General features: G+C 41.1%; 1 protein-coding gene across 1 annotated transcript; it reads left to right on the top strand.

The window, feature by feature from the left end:
- Positions 1 to 233: 233 nt before the first annotated feature.
- On the top strand, positions 234 to 18,257 carry LOC311122460 (interferon-induced very large GTPase 1-like; the record flags this gene model as incomplete). Its single annotated transcript, XM_084196813.1, has 2 exons — positions 234 to 606; positions 13,561 to 18,257. The coding sequence occupies 2 exons, from the start codon at positions 234 to 236 to the stop codon at positions 18,255 to 18,257; spliced, it is 5,070 nt and encodes a 1,689-aa protein (XP_084052939.1).
- Between the last annotated feature and the right edge of the window lie 4,077 nt (positions 18,258 to 22,334).

Genomic DNA, 22,334 nt, shown 5'->3' with positions numbered 1-22,334 from the left:
TTTTTGTGAGAGTATTTATATAATGTTTTTTTAACCTTTGAGAAACTCCAAAAACCATATTATGTTTTCCCTGCCAGACTTTAGAAGACTGCTGCAGCCCGTCCATCTTTTGGTGGTGGGAATCCTCACCAGGTGGAGTTATAGTCATGGAGAGGCCTGATGAGGAGTCACCAGGTGGGGTTATAGAGGTGGAGAGGCCTGATGATGAGGAGTCACCAGGTGGGGTTATAGTGATGGAGAGGCCTGATGATGATGAGTCACCAGGTGCAACGGGTGGTGAAGGGGACAGAAGAGTCACCACATCTGTTCACAGTACTGGCACTCCTGATAGCACACCAGAGATGTTAGCAATGCTACAGGGCTTCATGTTGAATCAGCAGCAGCAGCAACAGCAGGCAATGCAACAAGCAATGCAACAGGCAATGCAACAGTCAATGCAACAGTCAATGCAAGCAATGCAGCAACAGATGCAGATGCAGCAGCAGCAGCAGATCAGCCAGCTACAGGAGGAGGTGCAGAAAGGAAAGACAAAGCAGCAGTGTGTTGTGACCCCTCGGACAGCAGATAACCCAGACACTTTGACAAGACAAGCTCCTCAGTCCCCAGGTAAGTTCAAAAAGATGCAGCTCTTATAACGATCAAACGATGCAATACTATATCTCACCCTCCATTCTAGGCCCAGCAGAGGAGGCATTAGGTGAACACCTTGACAAGAAAGGCCCATCAGAGGAGGCATTAGGTGAACACCTTGACAAGAAAGGCCCATCAGAGGAGGCATTAGGTGAACACGTTGGCAAGAAGGAGGAAGCAGAGAGGGTAAGACACTTTTACATCCTCAGTGGTCAGTCTGATCATGTTCCTGTAATGAGTTATGATTTAATTTCAAGGTCAAAGCTAATGTTATATGAGGTTGAGTTCCAGCATGATTTTGTTGTAATTAACATTTTGATCATGAGCTACCGTATGTAAAGTGAATCCCGCATTTTTTAAAAAGTGCATTGTAACTGTTGATCTAGTGAGATCACTCATTTGTGGATGTATTATTGAGTACCTCCATAAAATGCAAGATAGAATCCACTGTTGTTCTCTTGCATTGTGAGATCTTACATTTCATAGAGGTACACTTGGAATTTTGAATAATAGTTTATTACCATTCGGTAATGTTACGGCTGCTGTCTCCACACAGATATACTGTACCTTCAACTTAATTATGTAAAGTTATCAGCATCAGTATCAGTATGACAGAGGTCAATGGGGCAAAGGTAACCCTAGTGTGTGTCACACCCTGGTTCGGGGACTCATTATGTTGAACCAGGGTGTGTTCATTCTATGTTTTCGGTTTCTCTGGTGGGTGTTCTAGGTGGTTTATTTTCTATGTTTGCCGGTGTGACTCCCAATCAGAGGCAAACGAGTGTCAGCTGTCGGCTGTTTGTCTCTGATTGGGAGCCATATTTAATCTATCTGTTTTCCTTTCGGGTTGTGGGATTTTGTTCGTGTGTGTGCGTGTTGTACCACAGACGTCACGGTTTCGTTGTTTGTTTTGCTCGTGTGAGCGTTTAAATAAATATACTATGTTCACTCAACACGCTGCGCTTTGGTCTCCTCCTTCACACGATCGTGACAGAAAATCCCACCAAGACCAGACCAAGCAGCGTGTACAGGAGCTGAAGGGCGATAATTGGAAACAGAGGAGCGAGAAGTGGGCGAGAATAATGGAGGCCTGGTCCACGGGGGGGAGAGACCCCCAGGAAATTTTTAGGGGGGGGCTCACGACGTCGGGGCAGCAGGTGTACGGGTTGGAGGAGTGCAGGAGGTTGGCAGATAGGGCCGCCAGGTTAAGGGGGCCACTGGTCACGAAGGGGAAGGAAGGTGTAGAGGCACGGCCAAGGGTACTGGGGTGTGTTACCAGTCCGGTCCGGCCCGTTCCTGATCCCCGTGTAGGGCCAGGGGTGTGTGTCCTCAGTGCGGTCCTGTCTGTTCCTGTTCCTCGCATGGAGCCTGTGGTGCGCGTCCCCAGCCCAGCCCGGCCTGTTCCGGCCACTCGCACCAAGGATACGGTGCGCGTCGCCAGCCCGACCCGGCCTGTTCCGGCCACTCGCACCAGGGATACGGTGCGCGTCGCCAGCCCGACCCGGCCTGTTCCGGCCACTCGCACCAGGGATACGGTGCGCGTCGCCAGCCCGACCCGGCCTGTTCCGGCCACTCGCACCAGGGATACGGTGCGCGTCGCCAGCCCAGTCCGGCCCATCCAAGCTTCCCGCACCAAGTCTGTGGTGCGTCTCGTCAGCCCTGTCCGGCTCGTCCCTGCTCTCCGCACCAAGTCAGTGGTGTGCGTCGCCAGCCCATTCCGGTCCATTCCTGCTCTACGCACCAAGCCAGGGGCGCGTGTCGTCAGTCCGGCTCCGGCCAGCGGGGCTAGACAGGACCAGGAGTACTTTGGGGGGTTGGAGAGGAAGTGGGGATCAGGCCCGGAGCCGGAGCCGCCGCCGAGGAAGAATGCCCACCCAGCCCTCCCCTGTTTTGCGCGTATTTAGGCGCGGTCACAGTCCGCGCCTTTAGGGGGGGGGTACTGTCACACCCTGGTTCGGGGACTCATTATGTTGAACCAGGGTGTGTTCATTCTATGTTTTCGGTTTCTCTGGTGGGTGTTCTAGGTGGTTTATTTTCTATGTTTGCCGGTGTGACTCCCAATCAGAGGCAAACGAGTGTCAGCTGTCGGCTGTTTGTCTCTGATTGGGAGCCATATTTAATCTATCTGTTTTCCTTTCGGGTTGTGGGATTTTGTTCGTGTGTGTGCGTGTTGTACCACAGACGTCACGGTTTCGTTGTTTGTTTTGCTCGTGTGAGCGTTTAAATAAATATACTATGTTCACTCAACACGCTGCGCTTTGGTCTCCTCCTTCACACGATCGTGACAGTGTGAAACCAGGCATTCCCAACTAAGCATGCAAGTGCCCTAATTCTAAATGTAGAATTTAGTGCTCAAAGGACCTGGAATTGTACATTCAATGTAATTTTGTATTTTAAAAAAAGTGAACACTCAGATCTAACCTTTTTTTTTTTTTTACAGAAATCAGAAAAGGTCCAACAACTTTTACCAAAAACCAATAAGTCAAAACCAGAGAAGGATGGTTCTTCAGGAAAAAACAGGGAAACAAGCAAAAGTATTGTTTCCTGTTTAAAAGCTCTTCATACCAGCTCCTGTCATTGTCCTTACACTTCATGTCTGCTAAATGACTAAAATGTACAGTACCAGTCAAAGGTTTGGACACACCTACACATTCAAGGGTTTTTCTTTCTTTTTACTATTTTCTACATTGTAGAATAATAGTGAAGACATCAACACTATGAAATAACACATATGGAATCATGTAGTAATGAAAAAAGTGTTAAAAAAATCAAAATATATTTTATATTTGAGATTCTTCAAATAGCCACCCTTTGCCATGATGACAGCTTTGCACACTCTTGGAATTCTCTCAACCAGCTTCACCTGGAATGCTTTTCCAACAGTTTTGAAGGAGTTCCCACATATGCTGAGCACTTGTTGGCTGCTTTTCCTTCACTCTGCCGTCAGACTCATCCCAAACCATCTCAAATGGGTTGAGGTCGGGGAATTGTGGAGGCCAGGTCATCTGATGCAGCACTCCATCACTCTCTTTCTTGGTAAAATAGCCCTTACACAGCCTGGGGGTGTGTTGGGTCATTGTCCTGTTGAAAAACAAAGGATAGTCCCACTAAGCCTAAACCAGATGGCATGACGTATCGCTGCAGAATGCTGTGGTAGCCATGCTGGTTAAGTGTGACTTGAATTCTAAATAAATCACTGATAGTGTCACCAGCAAAGCACCCCCACACCATAACACCTCCTCCTCCATGCTTTACGGTGGGAACTGCACATACGGAGATCATCCGTTCACCCACACCGGATCTCACAAAGACATGATGGTTGGAACCAAAATTCTCCAATTTGTACTCCAGACCAAAGGACAAATTTCCACCGGTCTAATGTCCATTGCTAGTGTTTCTTGTCCCAAGCAGGTTTCTTCTTATTATTGGTGTCCTTTAGTAGTGGTTTCTTTGCAGCAATTTGACCATGAAGGCCTGATTCACACAGTCCCCTCTGAACAGTTGATGTAGAGATGTGTGTGTTACTTGAACTCTGTCAAGCATTTATTTGGGCTGCAATTTCTGAGGCTGGTGACTGTAATGATCTTATCCTCTGCATCTTATTTGAGCTGTTCTTGCCATAATATGGACTTCTGTATACCCCTCCTACCTTGTCACAACCCAACTGATTGGCTCAAACGCATTAAGAAGGAAAGAAATTCCACAAATTAACTTTTAAGAAGGCACACCCGTTAATTGAAATACATTCCAGGTGACTACCTCATGAATCTGATTGAGAGAATGCCAAGAGTGTGCAAAGCTATCATCAAGGCAAAGGGTGGCTATTTGAAGAATCTCAAATATAAAATATATTTTCATTTGTTTAACACTTTTTTGGTCAATACATGTTTCCATATGTGTTATTTCATAGTTTTGATGTCTTCACTATTATTCTACAATGTAGAAAATAGTAAAAATAAAGAAAAACCTTTGAATGAGTAGGTGTTCTAAAACTTTTGACAGGCAGTGTACATTTAAATTTTTTAGCTCAGTATTTTTTATTTATTTTAGACAGTTTACGCTTTATCAAGCGTGCCAATAATTTTGGTCGTGACTGTATATGACTATCACACCTTTTTTTCCACTATCAAACTGCATAAGCACTTAAACAATACTGTTTAACCCAGCTACTACATAATGTAACTTTTTCACAACTCGATCTGATGTTCAAACTGACACTATAAAAACATGTTGATCCCAGACTGTTTCTGGTTCAGATTTGCTTGCGAAATCTGTCTTAAGTTGAAAAGACTGAACTTGACGTTTTTAATGGATTTATAATTTGTGTTGTAAATAGTAAGCTTGTCATCAAAAGGGTTTTACTTTATCTGATCTCACTGCATGACTTTAAATTACTGCTGTCATTACAGTATTGTATCTCAACCTCAATTCTAGGCCCAGCAGGGGAGGTATTGGAAGAGCCCGTTAACAAGAAGGAGGCAAAGAGGGTAAGTGGATCAGTGGGTGGCGCCCAAGATGGCTGCTTCATGTGTTGGCTAAGGAATCCAGTAACTATCTCTTTTACACTTTGAAATGACATAAACAATTATAATACACTCGAGGCCGTGTGTTATGACATTTGGATCATGGCTGTGACGTGGACATAGCCACCAGGCGAAGCTGAGTGTCCTGTCTTGCCACAGCACTGTGAACCGTGGCACATTGAAGCATATCATTGGTCTAGTTATGTAAGGGATCGGATGGGCATTGGATGCATGTTTTAAAGAAACGCCCCTCAAGAGTAGAGTGGAGCTGAATGGGGAGAGAACGTTTATAAAACTTTAAAAAGAGCAGCACGGTAGCGCTGTTTTAATAACAATGTTGTCAACAAAATTAGGTTGTTGTTACTCCCGTCCCTGTTGCAGAATGCAGCCTTTTGAAAGCATGTACTAAAGTTGATTTAATCCACACTTGCATTAGTCCCCTCGTTTGGTGATGGGCATTTAGGCTGTGACAACGAAAAGGCAGCAGACAGAGACCTACAGTCTGTTTTAGCAGGGAAGTTTGGTAGGGTGACCTGATTTGTAACTATGAAAATACTTTTGCATTACAGATTGTGAACCCAAAAGTGTAAGTTTGATTCTAGAGGGTGGACAATAAATAAAATATAATTTGGTTAGGGTGTAGGGGCAGATTTATGTCATCTTGTATTCAGATTTTATTATCTATTTATTCTGAACAAAAATATAAATGCACAATTTTGGTCCCATGTTTTATGAGCTGAAATAAAAGATCCCAGAAATGTTCCATAAGCACAAAAAATATATTTCTCTAATTTTGTGCAGAAATTTGTTTACATCCCTTTTAGTGACCATTTCTCCTTTACCAAGATAATCCATCTACCTGACAGGTGTGGCATATCAAGAAGATGATTAAACAGCATGATCATTACAGAGGTGCACCTTGTGCTGGGGACAATACAATCCCACTCTATAATGTGCAGTTTTGTCATACAACACAATGACACACATCTCAAGTTTTGAGGGAGCTTGCAACTGGCATGCTGACAGCAGGAATGTCCACCAGAGCTGTTGCCAGAGAATTGAATGTTAATTTCTCTACCATAAGCTGCCTCCGTCGTTTTAGAGAATTTAGTAGTACGTCCAACCAGCTTCACAACCACAGACCGCGTGTAACCACGCCAGCCCAGGACCTCCACATCCAGCTTCTTCACCTGCGGGATCATCTGAGACCAGCCACCTGGACAGCTGATGAAACTGAGGAGTATTTAAGTCTGTAATAAAGCCCTTTTTTGTGTGGAAAAACATATTATTTTTGGCTGGGCCTGGCTCCACAGTGGGTGGGCCTATGCCCTTCCAGGCCCACCCATGGCTGTGCCCCTGCCCAGTCATGTGAAATTAGGGCCTAATGAATTTATTGAAATTGACTGATTTCCTTTTATGAACTGTAACTCAGTAAAATCGTTTACATTTTTGCATGATGCGTTTATATTTTTGTTCAGTATACTTCATTTAGTTTGATCAATGGAACAATTCTCATTCTTAACAATGGGCTAAAATATAGGGTAATTAGTGTGCTTGTCAGCAAGAACACTACTGTTATTCACCACACTTATTTTATTAATCCACTTCTTAACAATTTTGTGTAGTCACATTTGAAATCTGATATGCCTGCTTGTTTCTGAAAATTAATGATATGAGGCTATGTATTTTTGCAGCCAATCATGGACAGTTTTTTGAATAAGTTACACAAATAAGCATTGGATATTACATGCTCCAGCAATCAAATTCAATTTTTTTTAATTTAGGGGACTCACAACTCATAAACACATAACATGTTGTCTATGTACAGTAAGATGATAGCAAGGATCTCCAACTAGTAGACATAAACCACCTGAATAGTGATTTTCATTAGATTTGTCTTGAAGGTTGGTTGATTTTGAGAAATTAATTGTTACTGTATAATAAGAACATTTTCAAACACCGAGCACTTGGGAAACATAGATCAGTGGTGGCCAACCCTCCTGGAGAGCAAGTAGAATTTTCTGTCATTCCTATTTTAAAGTGATAGTTCACCCAAAATCGCTTAGTCATTGAATTTTTTTGTTTTCATTTCATGTTAAAATCATCCTGAATACACCTGACCTGTGTATTATTTTATTTACATTTTTTCACCCTGGTCATAGCCATGTCGAAATACGTAGAATTGCACAAAATTAGCTTTAAAAAAGTAAAATTTTCCTTGGGGAGGACTCCCAGTCTCCCATCTAGGGGTTATGGCAGGGGGCAATGAAATTCACACAGCAAATCTCACTCCAAATGTTCTTCAAAAGATCGCATTCCTGTAGTAGTGGTAGTGGTAGTGCGTTGCTAGGTAACGACGTAAACAATGACACTTTTTATGAACGTGGCCATGTGTATGTCCTCCTGAGTGGCGCAGTGGTCTAAGGCACTGCATCGCAGTGCTAACTGTGCCACTAGAGATCCTGGTTCGAATCCAGGCTCTGTCGCAGCTGGCCGCGACCGGGAGACTCATGGGCGGCGCACAATTCGTCCAGGGTAGGGGAGGGAATGGCCGGCAGGGATGTGGCTCAGTTGATAGAGCATGGCGTTTGCAACGCCAGGGTTGTGGGTTCGATTCCCATGGGGGGCCAGTATAAAAAAATATATGTATTCACTAACTGTAAGTCGCTCTGGATAAGAGCGTCTGCTAAATGACTAAAATGTAAAAATGTAAATGTATGTTGTCTAGTATGCCATGGGCAGGATAGGCTCAAACAATGAGAATTCCAAACCACCCATTGTATCATATTTATTTAACTTTGATGGTGGCAGGTAGTCTAGCGGTTTAGAGCGTTGGGCCAGTAACCGAAAGGTCACGAGTTCGAATCCCCGAGCCGACCATGTTAAACAATCTGCTGATGTGCGCTTGAGCAAGGCTCTAAGCCTAATTGCTCCTGTAAATCGCACTGTATAAGAGAGTCTGTTAAGTTAATGTAATGTTTTATTGTAACAGCAAAGTAATTCAGAGTTTTAAATGACAACTGTTTTTAAGAACCAATTAATTACAATAAGATACATTTACATAGGTTACATCCTTAATGGTCATGCTGATTATGTTAATGTAATTATGTTTAATTTCAAGTTTAAAACTCAATGTCTCTGTTTAAGGTTATATAAAAGTGAGTTCCAGCATGGTTTTCTAGTTACAGTGCCTTCGGAAAGTATTCAGACCCCTTGACCTTTTCCACATTTTGCTACGTTACAGCCTTATTCTCAAATGAACAAAAAAATAATCCTCAGCAATCTACAAACAATGCCCCATAATGACAAAGATCACAAATGTTTTAACAAATTTATAAAAAATAAAAAACAGAAATACCACAGTTACATAAGTACTCAGACCCTTTACTCAGTACTTTGTTGAAGGACCTTTGGCAGCAATTACAGCCTTGAGTCTTCTTGGGTATGACGCTACAAGTTTGGCTCACTTGTATTTTGGGAGTTTCTCCCATTCTTCTCTGCAGGTCCTCTCAAGCTCTGTCAAGTTGGATGCGCCGTGTTGCTGCACAGCTATTTTCAGGTCTCTCCAGAGATGTTCGATCGGGTTCAAGTCCGGGCTCTGGCTGGGCCACTCAAGGACATTCAGAAACTTGTCCCGAAGCCAGTCATGTGTTGTCTTGGTTGTGTGCTTAAGGTCGTTTTCCTGTTGGAAGGTGAACCTTCGCCCCAGTCTGAGGTCCTCAGCGCTCTGCAGCAGGTTATCATCAAGGATCTCTCTGTACTTTGCTCCGTTCATCTTTCCCTCGATCCTGACTAGTCTCCCAGTCCCTGCCACTGAACCCCCCCCCCCCCCCCCCCCCCACACTTTGTCATTACGGGGTATTGTGTGTAGATTGATGAGGGGAAAAAACAATTTAATCCATTTTAGAATAAGGCTGTAACCTAACAAAATGTGGAAAAAGTCAAGGGGTCTGAATACTTTCCGAAGGCACTGTATATATGTCAAGAGGTCGATCTGGTTACCTAAGTAGAATTCACTAACAGCGTCTTGACTCTACAGATTCTAGGATCCCCCAGCGAACACAACTTAAGACACAGGTCAGTACAAAGGTTATTTATTACAAATTCAAGAAAAAACAAATGACAATCTCTTAGTGTTAGTTTAGTTAATTTGAGTTTAAATCACTGTTGTTTTTTAAGTACAGTGAGGGAAAAAAGTATTTGATCCCCTGCTGATTTTGTACGTTTGCCCACTGACAAAGACATGACCAGTCTATAATTTTAATGGTAGGTTTATTTGAACAGTGAGAGACAGAATAACAACAAAAAAATCCAGAAAAACGCATGTCAAAAATGTTATAAATTGATTTGCATTTTAATGAGGGAAATAAGTATTTGACCCCTCTGCAAAACATTACATAGTACTTGGTGGCAAAACCCTTGTTGGCAATCACAGAGGTCAGACGTTTCTTGTAGTTGGCCACCAGGTTTGCACACATCTCAGGAGGGATTTTGTCCCACTCCTCTTTGCAGATCTTCTCCAAGTCATTAAGGTTTCGAGGCTGACGTTTGGCAACTCGAACCTTCAGCTCCCTCCACAGATTTTCTATGGGATTAAGGTCTGGAGACTGGCTAGGCCACTCCAGGACCTTAATGTGCTTCTTCTTGAGCCACTCCTTTGTTGCCTTGGCCGTGTGTTTTGGGTCATTGTCATGCTGGAATACCTATCCACGACCCATTTTCAATGCCCTGGCTGAGGGAAGGAGGTTCTCACCTAAGATTTGACGGTACATGGCCCCGTCCATCGTCCCTTTGATGCGGTGAAGTTGTCCTGTCCCCTTAGCAGAAAAACACCCCCAAAGCATAATGTTTCCACCTCCATGTTTGACGGTGGGGATGGTGTTCTTGGGGTCATTGGCAGAATTCCTCCTCCTCCAAACACGGCGAGTTGAGTTGATGCCAAAGAGCTCCATTTTGGTCTCATCTGACCATAACACTTTCACCTAGTTCTCCTCTGAATCATTCAGATGTTCATTGGCAAACTTCAGATGGGCCAGTATATGAACTTTCTTGAGGAGGGGGACCTTGCAGACGCTGCAGGATTTCAGTCCTTCACGGCGTAGTGTGTTACCAATTGTTTTCTTGGTGATTATGGTCCCAGCTGCCTTGAGATCATTGACAAGATCATCCCGTGTAGTTCTGGGTTGATTCCTCACCGCTCTCATGATCATTGCAACTCCACGAGGTGAGATCTTGCATGGAGCCCCAGGCCGAGGGAAATTGACAGTTATTTTGTGTTTCTTCTATTTGCGAATAATCGCACCAACTGTTGTCAACTTCTCACCAAGCTGCTTGGCGATGGTCTTGTAGCCCATTCCAGCCTTGTGTAGGTCTACAATCTTGTCCCTGACATCCTTGGAGAGCTCTTTGGTCTTGGCCATGGTGGAGAGTTTGGCATCTGATTGATTGATTGCTTCTGTGGACAGCTGTCTTTTATACAGGTAACAATCTGAGATTAGGAGCACTCCCTTTAAGAGTGTACTCCTAATCTCAGATCGTTACCTGTATAAAAGACACCTGGGAGCCAGAAATCTTTCTGATTGAGAGGGGGTCAAATACTTATTTCCCTCATTGAAATGCAAATCAATTTCTAACATGTTTGACATGCGTTTTTCAGGTTTTTTGTTGTTGTTATTCTGTCTCTCACTGTTCAAATAAACCTACCATTAAAATTATAGACTGATAATTTATTTGTCAGTGGGCAAACGTACAAAATCAGCAGGGGATCAAATACTTTTTTCCCTCACTGTATGTTTGTGCTGGCATATGCTGATAAAAAAAAAAAAATTGTGAAGGGATTGGGAACACAAAAAGCACAATGAGAGGCTGTACTGATCAATGATGTAGAGACTCACTCATACACCGGAACAAGCACATTCCTTTGTTTAGATAGTGCCTTTGTGAGTGTTCTGCCAGTCCTCTCTCTCTCTCGGTAGTCGTTGGCTGTCTGCAGGGTGGTCCCTCACTCTATGCCGGCTGAGTTGTAGTGTTGGGTAGCTTCTCAGCTGTGCTGTGGCTTTAATTCATACTAGTAGTGTGTATACTGATCAACAATGGGAGCCTCACTCACACGTTAGGAATAAATGCTTTCCTTTAGTAGTGCTGTAGCAAGCGTTGTCATGGTGTTTTTCCCCGCAGCAGCAGGCTAGCAGTGGGGAGAAGCAGCAAGGCAGAGGTCCCTCCGTGGAGAAATGCCGGGTGGAGAGGCTTGTCCAAGGCAAGTTCACGTTCCCTTTTCTTAATAGTTCTGGGGCATGTTTTGTAATTAGTTCAGGGAGTGAAGAGGTGGTAGGGATTGGCAACAGTTTTCCCCACAGTAATTTAGTCCGTGCCAATATGCGGAAGCACAACACACCATGTATAAAAAGCGACAAATTCATGCAATTCAATTGAATTCACACGTGAGAATGGAAAGAACCAAGTGAATGTCCATCATTGTAAATGTCAAACAGCAGACGTGATTAAAAAGGTACTCATAATTAGGGTATGATAGTAATTGATAAGACATGCTGATACCTATAATGATTAACATGCTGATAATAATATTAAAATAAATATTAGGCAGAATGGTAGTATATGGTGTAGAACGAGTCAGTCACTTGTGAAATATACATTTTGAACATACGCTATGTAAAGTAAATATATTGAACATACGCTATGTAAAGTAAATATATTGAACATACGCTATGTAAAGTAAATATATTGAACATACGCTATGTAAAGTAAATATATTGAACATACGCTATGTAAAGTAAATATATTGAACATACGCTATGTAAAGTAAAAATATTGAACATGCGCTATGTAAAGTAAATATATTGAACATGCGCTATGTAAAGTAAATATATTGAACATGCGCTATGTAAAGTAAATATATTGAACATGCGCTATGTAAAGTAAATATATTGAACATGCGCTATGTAAAGTAAATATATTGAACATGCACTATGTAAAGTAAATATATTGAACATGCGCTATGTAAAGTAAATATATTGAACATTTGCTATGTAAAGTAAATATTTTGAACATGCGCTATGTAAAGTAAATATATTGAACATGCGCAATGTAAAGTAAATATATTGAACAAGCGCTATGTAAAGTACATATATTGAACATGCGCTATGTAAAGTAAATATATTGAACATGCACTTCGTAAAGTAAATATATTGAACATTTGCTATGTAAAGTAAATATATTGAACATGCGCTATGTAAAGTAAATATATTGAACATGCGCTATGTAAAGTAAATATATTGAACATACGCTATGCAAAGCGAATATCAATGAAGGGTTCATTGTAACTGTGTGGATCTAGTGAAATCATTAATGTTTTGATCTATTATTTACCCAAAACCCCATTCAGAGTACTACATGGAAACTATAGTGCTTTATTCTAAAAAAATACCTGGAATTGTAGATTCAATGTCATCTTAAATTTAAATGAGTTAACACACATCTAACTTTTTTGACAGAAATCAGAAAAGGTCCAACAGCTTTTACCAAAAGCCAATAAGTCAAAACCAGAGAAGGATGGTTCTTCAGGAAAAAACAGGGAAACAAGCAAAGGTATTGTCTCCTGTTTAAAAGCTCTTCATACCATCTCCCTTACACCTCATTATTTAATCATTTATATTTATCGACATCACCAGCTGAGTGTCATTGCGCCTGAAGTTGGAAGACAACCGTAACAAATTGGATGCATTCTTGTTGCCAGGCTGTATAAGGTGGATAGTGTAATAATTATAGTAATGCTCTGACTGTTGCTCTTTAGCTTACCATTTCTCCATTGATTGGATCTCTCATTTGCATTGCAGTAGACATTTTACCAGAGCATCAGATTGCAAATTTTTTTTTTTGTCATTTAGCAGACGCTCTTATCCAGAGCGACTTACAGGAGCAAGTAGGGTTAAGTGCCTTGCTCAAGGGCACATCGACAGATTTTTCACCTAGTCGGCTTGGGGATTAGAACCAGCGACCGTTCGGTTACTGGCACAACGCTCTTAACCACTAAGCTACCTGCCGCCCCACCTGCCGCCCCACAGGCAATTGCCTTACCATATCTTATCTCACTATACCTCCCTTAAATTAATTCTGTGTTACATACATGCCTGAATTCCTGTGACTCATTGTGTCAAGGTGTTGGTCTGACTCGGCTTACTTTACTGAACTTTACTCTAAATCAGGGATGGGCAACCTACGAGCAACTGTGACCCCTCATGATGAGTTGTGATTTTTTTGTGGCCCCCACCTAAAGTTGCCCATCCCTGCTCTAAATACTGTGTAAAACACCTGTTGGTGTACTATTCTGCTAATCGCTGTGGAAAAGGGTATTTGTAATCATGGCAGCTTTTTTATTTCTATTAAACAGGATCTTGTTTCATGGAGCTGTTGTCAAAGGTTGGACTAGAAGATCATTATGAAAACAAGCTGACGTTAAGTACTGTCCTTGAGATAAATGATAATACTACATCAGATGAACCACTTACCACTATGCAGTCACTTCCAGGGGCCTTCCTTAAGAAATTAATGATGGCAAATGTAAATGCTAGGAGTGTCAAATGTATGTCCACTGACCAGGAAGTTCCATATTATGGAGTAGACAACCTGGACACTGACTCTGATACCAGCAATGTCATTAATCCACTGGACCTGATTACAGCCCTGTTTCTGTGCTCAGATAGTTTCCTGCAGCAGGAGATGGTCCAGAAAATGTCCATGTGTCAGTTTGCTGTTCCTCTCCTGCTGCCAAACTGTGACACAGAACAAAGCACTTTGATGCTGTGGGCCTTGAGGGACATCGTGAGGAAGTTTAGACCCTCTTCCCAAACGGCCACAAATGCTTTCGTGGAAGAGAGAATAGTTCTCTCTGATATTCCCATGGTGTCTTTTGTTAGGCTAGGAGAGAGCAGCTTGTCCAAGTCTCAGATTTTGAACAAGTTGCTTAGTAACCCTCAACAGTACCATGATACATTTGTTCATCATGATATGGAATGTGGTGATGTCTCTCGGCAAATCTCAGATGGTCTAGTTGAAATCAGCTGGTACTTTCCATGTGGGAACAGAAACATAGACATGTTCACTAAGCCTGTGGCTGTTGCCAATCTCAGAGGAGACATCAGGTCCTTTGAAAAACAGTTCTCCTTTCTGTGTCAAACATCAGCTGCAGTTTACATTTTCACTGATGATTTAAAGACAGATCTCAAGTTGTTGAAAACCAAAGACACAAAGGCAGAGTTATTTCTGGTCGTCAACTCTCAAAGAAAAACATTCAGAGTAGACACATTGAAAAAAATGATCACAAACTGCAGGATCAAAGACAGAAACGTGATTGTGAAGAAGAAGCAGAATGATGAAGAATTTGTCAAGACCCTTCAGTCCTCGGTGGGTGACATCGTGGAAAAAAGTACAAACCGATTGACAATTGAAAACATGGCTGACGTGGCTCGTCAGAGTAAGATTCTGGTTGATGAAGACAGTAATGAGTGTCAGAGTGCCAGGAAGATGGCAGATGAAATCACCATTAACATCAAAGACACAATTAAATTCAAAGACAAACAGCTACCCTTACAAGGGCAAATCTGGAAAGAGCTTTCCCAGTTGGAGAAAGAGAGATGTAGGCTGAGAAAACAAGGGGATCAAAACATTGAACACTACAAGAGCTCTCTGAAAAGAAAGGAGGAAGAGCTGAGAGAGAAACAACATACATTTGACATGTCAGATGCAATGGCAAACTTTATGTTAGGAATGTCAAGATCAGGACCTGAGCGATCCTATTTCCTCAAATGGATGCGCATAAATCTGGACAATCTGTCACGTCAGAACCTGTCTGGTTTGCGGGACCAGTACAAAGATCTTTGCCAATATTCTCCGGAGAAAAAAGACGACATTAAACATTTGGATAAGCAATTATCTGACTGTTCATTAGGTCTTGAACACTTTCTTCGTGAGTTGGGCCAGTTATATGAAGCTTCCTGCTCCCTCCCTGAAAGTAGCCTACAAAGGAAACAGATGGAGCATCTACCTGGATTGTGTGCTCAGATGCTGTTGGATGGTTTCCCCATTGAGCTTGTGGATGGAGATGCATCAAATATCCCTCTGAAATGGATATCAGCTGTACTGACTCAGCTTCATACTCTTGTCCAATCCAACAGCAAGATCCGGGTGGTCACAGTTTTAGGGGTCCAAAGCACTGGGAAGTCCACTCTCCTCAACACCATGTTTGGGGTCCAGTTTGCTGTCAGCAGTGGAAGATGCACCAGAGGGGCTTTCATGCTACTGATTAAAGTCAACAAAGAACTCAAGGAGGAGCTGAAATGTGACTTCATCATGGTCATCGACACAGAGGGGTTGAAATCACCAGAGCTTGCTCAACTTGATGATAGCTATGAACATGACAATGAATTGGCGACACTAGTAATAGGACTCAGTGATGTCACGATTATCAACATTGCCATGGAGAACTCCACAGAGATGAAAGACATTCTACAGATTGTTGTTCATGCTTTTATCAGGATGAAGGAAGTGGGGAAGAAGCCAGTATGTCATTTTGTGCATCAGAATGTGTCAGACATGTCTGCTCATGACAACAACATGAGGGACAGGAAGAAGTTGTTGGAACAGTTGAATGAAATGACCCTGGCAGCAACCATAATGGAGAAGAAGGAGAATATCACCAAGTTCACTGACGTGATGGACTATGATCCAGACACAAGCAGCTGCTACATCCCAGGACTCTGGCATGGGACTCCCCCTATGGCTCCAGTCAATGCTGGCTACAGTGAGGCGGTGTACAACTTCAAGAAGACCTTGATGAAAGATTTTAGAATCTGTCAGAGAAATGATGATTTGACACATTTCCTGAAATGGACACAAAGCTTGTGGAAGGCAGTGAAATTTGAGAAATTCATCTTTAGTTTCAGAAACAGCTTGGTTGCAGATACATACTTCAGATTATGCTCTGCATACAATGGTTGGGAATGGGCCTTCCAGAAGGAGATGTATTCCTGGATAGTGAGTGCTGAAACTAAAATATCCAATATTGTCATGACAGATCAATATCCCCAGAGGTCCTTAAAAGATGTGCTAAATGACTTGTTGAGAGAAGCATCTGAGAAGCTTGCAGAGGGAGAAAATAAAATCCAAGACAATCTAGTAAAATACTTTGAAAAGGAAGATGGCCATGTCAATCTGGTGGAAAAATACAAGGAGGATTTTGTGTGTAGTGCTAAAACACTGAGACGAGAGACAGAAAACACAGTGAAGAACAAACTGCAAGGAGCTGTTGAAATCAAAGAGGGAATGACAGAACTGAACAACATCAAGCGCTCTCAGGCAAGTACAATGGAGCAAAAGGTACTAGAATTGCTTCAGATTTGTAGACAGGAAAAATCTGGTCTATCAGATGAGGCCCTCAGGAAAGAGTTTGAAATCATGTGGAAGAAAACTCTTTCTGAGATACACTTCAAAGGACTCCCACAACGAGATGTGGCTCAAGATGCCTTCCTTATGTTAAGAGGAAATCTATCAACAATTAGTGGGCATGTCAATAGAATGGTGGTTCGAAACAATCTGGTGGATTGTGGTAAAAAGGAATTTGCTGTGGAATCTGGGGGTTTAGGGAAGAAAATTGGGGGCTTAGTTATGCACTGGGATAGCGACCATTACAGGAAGAAACTCAAAAAGTTGTGTGGTAACATCATAACACACTGTCAGGACTTGATAACCCAGAAGGTGGAAAGCAAAACAGATTACCATGATACTTATATCAAAGAGCTGCTGAACAAGATTGATGAAATGTTGCAACAACACAAGAATGTAAAAATCAATGAGGAATGTGAGGTTTCTCTGAAGCTACACATCTGTGGCAGAGCAGCCGGAGAGTTTCAGAAGATGCATGATAATTTCATTGAAGTCAATGAAAAAAATAAAAATAAAAATGACCCAAAGAAGTGTCTGGAACCGTCTAAGAACAAGTACCTTACTGAGTTCAGAGACGTATTTCATAACCGAGACCAGTGCCAAAAGAAAGCTGAGGACTTCACAAAGCTCTGTTTGCAGCCAGCTGTACAGGACTATGTGACCAAAATGATTGGTCCTGATGTAGTTGATGAAGTGAAGATCGGTAAAGGGTCAGAGGATTACAGCACACGGACGGCCTTCCAGTTCTCCATTTTGAAACAGCTCCTGGCTGATGGAAAATATGAGAAATATAAAGAGTACATTAGTCATTATGAAAGGTTTGTGAAGGACTGGCTGTTTGACCAGATTGTCCAACAACAGTCAAAGGACCGCGGTCTGGAGAAATTGGAGAAGAAACATCTTTCAGAGATGGTCAAGATGATCACTTACACAATCTCTAACATCAGTGAAACTACTGGCATAAAACATGTAAATGATGTCAAGACATTCATTCAGAACATCTGCAGCGCCCTTGAAGAGAAGCTGGTCCTCAAGGACGCTCTGGATTCCATCTTGATTCTGAACACCGCAGACACAAAACAGTTTGCTGTCTACCTCACAGAGTGTGTGAGAGAAATGGAGCAGTCACTGACAGCTACGTATGACATAGGAGAAGACATCAAAGAGAGACTCAGATCTCTTCCATTCAAGCCTCACGACGAGATGTTCACCAGTCTTTTTGGCTGTGGGAAGCAATGTCCCTTCTGTGGTGTACCTTGTGAAGCAGGGGGGATAGAGCACAACAAACACCATTCCTCCATTCACCGTTCACAAGGTATCTGTGGTTATAGGGATACTTATTCACAGAAACTAGTAATTGAGATATGTTCATCTCTTGTGGTTAGTTGCAAAGCAACATTCTCCAACACTGAGACTGGAGAAAAGGTTCACCCCTACAAGGACTACCAGACATATTACCCTGACTGGACCCTAACTGGTGATGCCAGCGTGGAGGCGTCAGACTACTGGAAGTATGTGATGGCCACATTCCATGAGAGAATCGCTAAAGAAGTAAATGCACTTCCTGCTGATATCCCAGGGGACTGGAAGGAATTAACACCTGATGATGCAATGAGAAGCTTAAAAATGTCATTCAACATGAAATAAAGTCCTATATAATGACTTGTTGACCAAAAACATGATTGACTTTTCATAGACTTAACAACCAGGAATTACATATCACAGAATCAACATATGTAGAGCCAGTTGTCTCAATAAAGTTTTTGAAATAATGTGCAGTTCTGCCAATACCCAATGCAATTTTGAAAAAGAACAAATGCAGCTTGGAAAAACATATTTAATCTATATGCATTCATAAATATTTGACGTCTTAGCAATTTACAGATCTGATGTTCCATAATGAAATACATAGCTAACACTTTGAATTTGATGCGAAAGGAATAACATTTTCTAATAGATGTAGATGTAAGCAAATTCAGAAATCCTACAAATAAGAAAAGTAAAGGTGAACACCAACATGTTAACTAACAGATTCAGTGTTTTACTTGATAATGTCCATAAATAAACACAATACACAGGTAAATAAGGAGCTAGTCTGACATTGTTCATTTAGTTTCAATTATAAAAAATATATTTCTGTCATTTAATTACCATCTAACCTATGGTTTCATATGCCTTAATCACAGTTTAATGATTTAGAAGGGACTGCATGGTTCAGTGGGAAACAGTTGTTTTTTGTTTTTATTTTAATTGTGAACAAAATGCATTTCTTGTTTCACATTGATTATACTTTCAACAATTTACTTAATCAAAAATGATTACTTACTAAGTAGATTTAAAATGTTTTTTTTGGACCACACCTTAATAGTGATTTGTCCAATGACGTGGCCAGTTTTGAAGGTATTTCCCAGCGTCAATCTATTCAATGATGATTTTATTTTTAATGATGTTGATAACAATGATTTTATGATGATTTTATGTTTGTTGTTGTTGATGATGATGATTTTCTTTTTGTTGATGATAATTGCATTTTTGTTGTTAAAGATGATTACATTTTTGCTATTGATGATTACATTTTTGTAGTTCATGACAACAAGTGTGGTGATAATAATGTGAGATTGAGGGAATTACTTTTCAGCCAATAGTTGATATTGTTATATTTTTTTCTGCACTGAACACATAGTTTACAGACATATTGTGAAATAATGCAAATGATGAATACAATTAACAAAACATTATTTGATTGAAAATCATTATTTGGTTCACTTGGAATCTGTTGTATACCATTTTAATCAGCTGGAGACAACTAAAGGCACACAATGTGTGTATCAAGTATCTAAGAGTGAAGTGCTGATCTAGGACCAGGCAAACCCTGTCCACGTAGTCTCATTCAATGTGATCTAAAAGGCTAAACATATCCTAAATTAGCGCTCTTGCTCTGAGACGCTTGATACGTTCAGCCCCTGTTAATAAAAAAACAGAATTGACCACTAGATGGTGGTGTTGGTATGTAATCTGTGGAAATGTAAACAGACCAATTGCTTAAAAATCCCTTCACTCCTTGTCTCCTCCCCTGAATCTGATCTGATTGGCAGATAAGTCAAGGAGAGAACCGTTTTTCAGACAACTGAGAAAGAGCCAAAGTGTATAAGGGTAGTGTTGTGTGTTGAATAAAATAAGTAGTCCTTGGTTCTATAGTTTTGAAGACCAACATTTGAACCTATATATATTCTCAATTATTCTAATCCAATATATATCCAATATATTTATCCAGTATATTCTATATATTATATGCATACACTGTGTGAATCGTTAGAATGTTTATACTGTATTGGAATCCTCACTCCTGTTCAGAAATCAGAAACCACACTTAAAACGGCCGCAGCCAAGCTGACAGAGAAATTCCTTTAGCTGCTCATTCTAGACCAGTGAATACACTGACCAAGACATTCTGAAAGTTGAGTTGTTGACCAGATCGAACCATGTATTTTTAAGTACCATGTCAGCACTCTTAGTACCATGTTATCTGTCTGATATAAATGTTTATGCCATATTTGGATAAGTGGTTTTCACCTGTCAACTCTAATTATCGGTTGTAGTGATGGCCGAGGAACCTCCCCATGTCAACCAATCAAATGTATGGGGGGTTTTGGGGTTACCAATTGTGTGTGAGTTGGCAACATAAAAGACATGTAGACATTTTCAAGGTGTTTGTTGAAGTGCAACCCTTCCACCATGGTGTATTAAAATAAAATTGGACCTGGAGAACCTGTCATAGATTCTTTGAGTTGTCTCATCACAATTCAATATTTAATCTTCAATTTAATTTGGGATTATTGAAAAACAACCAAACAGCATCTGCACCACTTGTTTACTAGTTTAATTATCTTTAATAATCACAACTAGTCATCACACCAGTAGAGGTGTGTGGGTAAAAACACTGGGGAAGTCAGAAAAAAGCCATATTAAAACCTATGTGTTGTGATAATTGCGTTGTTTGCTCTATAACCTGTTAGTTCATATGCCTTGACACCATGATATATAGGACTAAAGACGAGACAATAAGAAGACAGTGGCAGAATAAATTCACCCACACCTTTGTTTCATCACAACACCAGAGAGCATCATATGTCTGGTGATCACACAGATAACTAGGTTCAACACCATCCTTGTTCTCCAGTTCTTCTAACATCTATACTACTATAACAGGTCAGTTATCTGGTGATGGTATAGTGTTCTGACATCTACACTACTATAACAGGTCAGTTATCTGGTGATAGTATAGTGTTCTGACATCTACACTACTATAACAGGTCAGTTATCTGGTGATAGTATAGTGTTCTGACATCTACACAACTATAACAGGTCAGTTATCTTGTGATGGCATAGTGTTCTGACATCACTACTATAACAGGTCAGTTATCTGATGATAGTATAGTGTTCTGACATCTACACTACTATAACAGGTCAGTTATCTGGTGATAGTATAGTGTTCTGACATCTACACTACTATAACAGGTCAGTAATCTGGTGATAGTATAGTGTTCTGACATCTACACTACTATAACAGGTCAGTTATCTGGTGATAGTATAGTGTTCTGACATCTACACTACTATAACATGTCAGTTATCTGGTGATAGTATAGTGTTCTGACATCTACACTACTATAACAGGTCAGTTATCTGGTGATGGTATAGTGTTCTGACATCTACACTACTATAACAGGTCAGTTATCTGGTGATGGTATAGTGTTCTGTCATCTACACTACTATAACAGGTCAGTTATCTGGTGATGGTATAGTGTTCTGACATCTACACTACTCATTTATAACAGGTCAGTTATCTGGTGAAAATTGCTCAGAGATACACGAATACGATATAACATTCAAAATGATTGAATCTTTTAACATTCCAGAATCCTTCCTGAATCACACTCTAGTGTTCTGTTCCGTATTTTGCCATAGACATGTTACACAGACAGCAAGACCGGTTTAATTAAACATTGATCAGATTGTGACCTAAACACAACACCTAGCAACATCATAACCTGGTCTATACTGAGTTTATACTGTAGTGACCTTAACCCAACACCTAGCAACACCATAACCTGGTCTATACTGAGTTTATACTGTAGTGACCTTAACCCAACACCTAGCAACATCATAACCTGGTCTATACTGAGTTTATACTGTAGTGACCTTAACCCAACACCTAGCAACACCATAACCTGGTCTATACTGAGTTTATACTGTAGTGACCTTAACCCAACACCTAGCAACATCATAACCTGGTCTATACTGAGTTTATACTGTAGTGACCTTAACCCAACACCTAGCAACATCATAACCTGGTCTATACTGAGTTAATACTGTAGTGACCTTAACCCAACACCTAGCAACATCATAACCTGGTCTATACTGAGTTTATACTGTAGTGACCTTAACCCAACACCTAGCAACATCATAACCTGGTCTATACTAAGTTTATACTGTAGTGACCTTAACCCAACACCTAGCAACCTCATAACCTGGTCTATACTGAGTTTATACTGTAGTGACCTTAACTCAACACCTAGCAACCTCATAACCTGGTCTATACTGAGTTTATACTGTAGTGACCTTAACCCAACACCTAGCAACAGCATAACCTGGTCTATACTGAGTTTATACTGTAGTGACCTTAACCCAACACCTAGCAACACCATAACCTGGTCTATACTGAGT

The sequence above is a fragment of the Coregonus lavaretus genome (genome assembly GCF_964263955.1).
Source record: "Coregonus lavaretus genome assembly, contig: HAP1_SCAFFOLD_2266, whole genome shotgun sequence".
Lineage (NCBI taxonomy): Eukaryota > Metazoa > Chordata > Actinopteri > Salmoniformes > Salmonidae > Coregonus > Coregonus lavaretus.
Note: the sequence above shows the minus strand (reverse complement) of the source record. Positions and strands in the feature narration are given on the sequence as shown.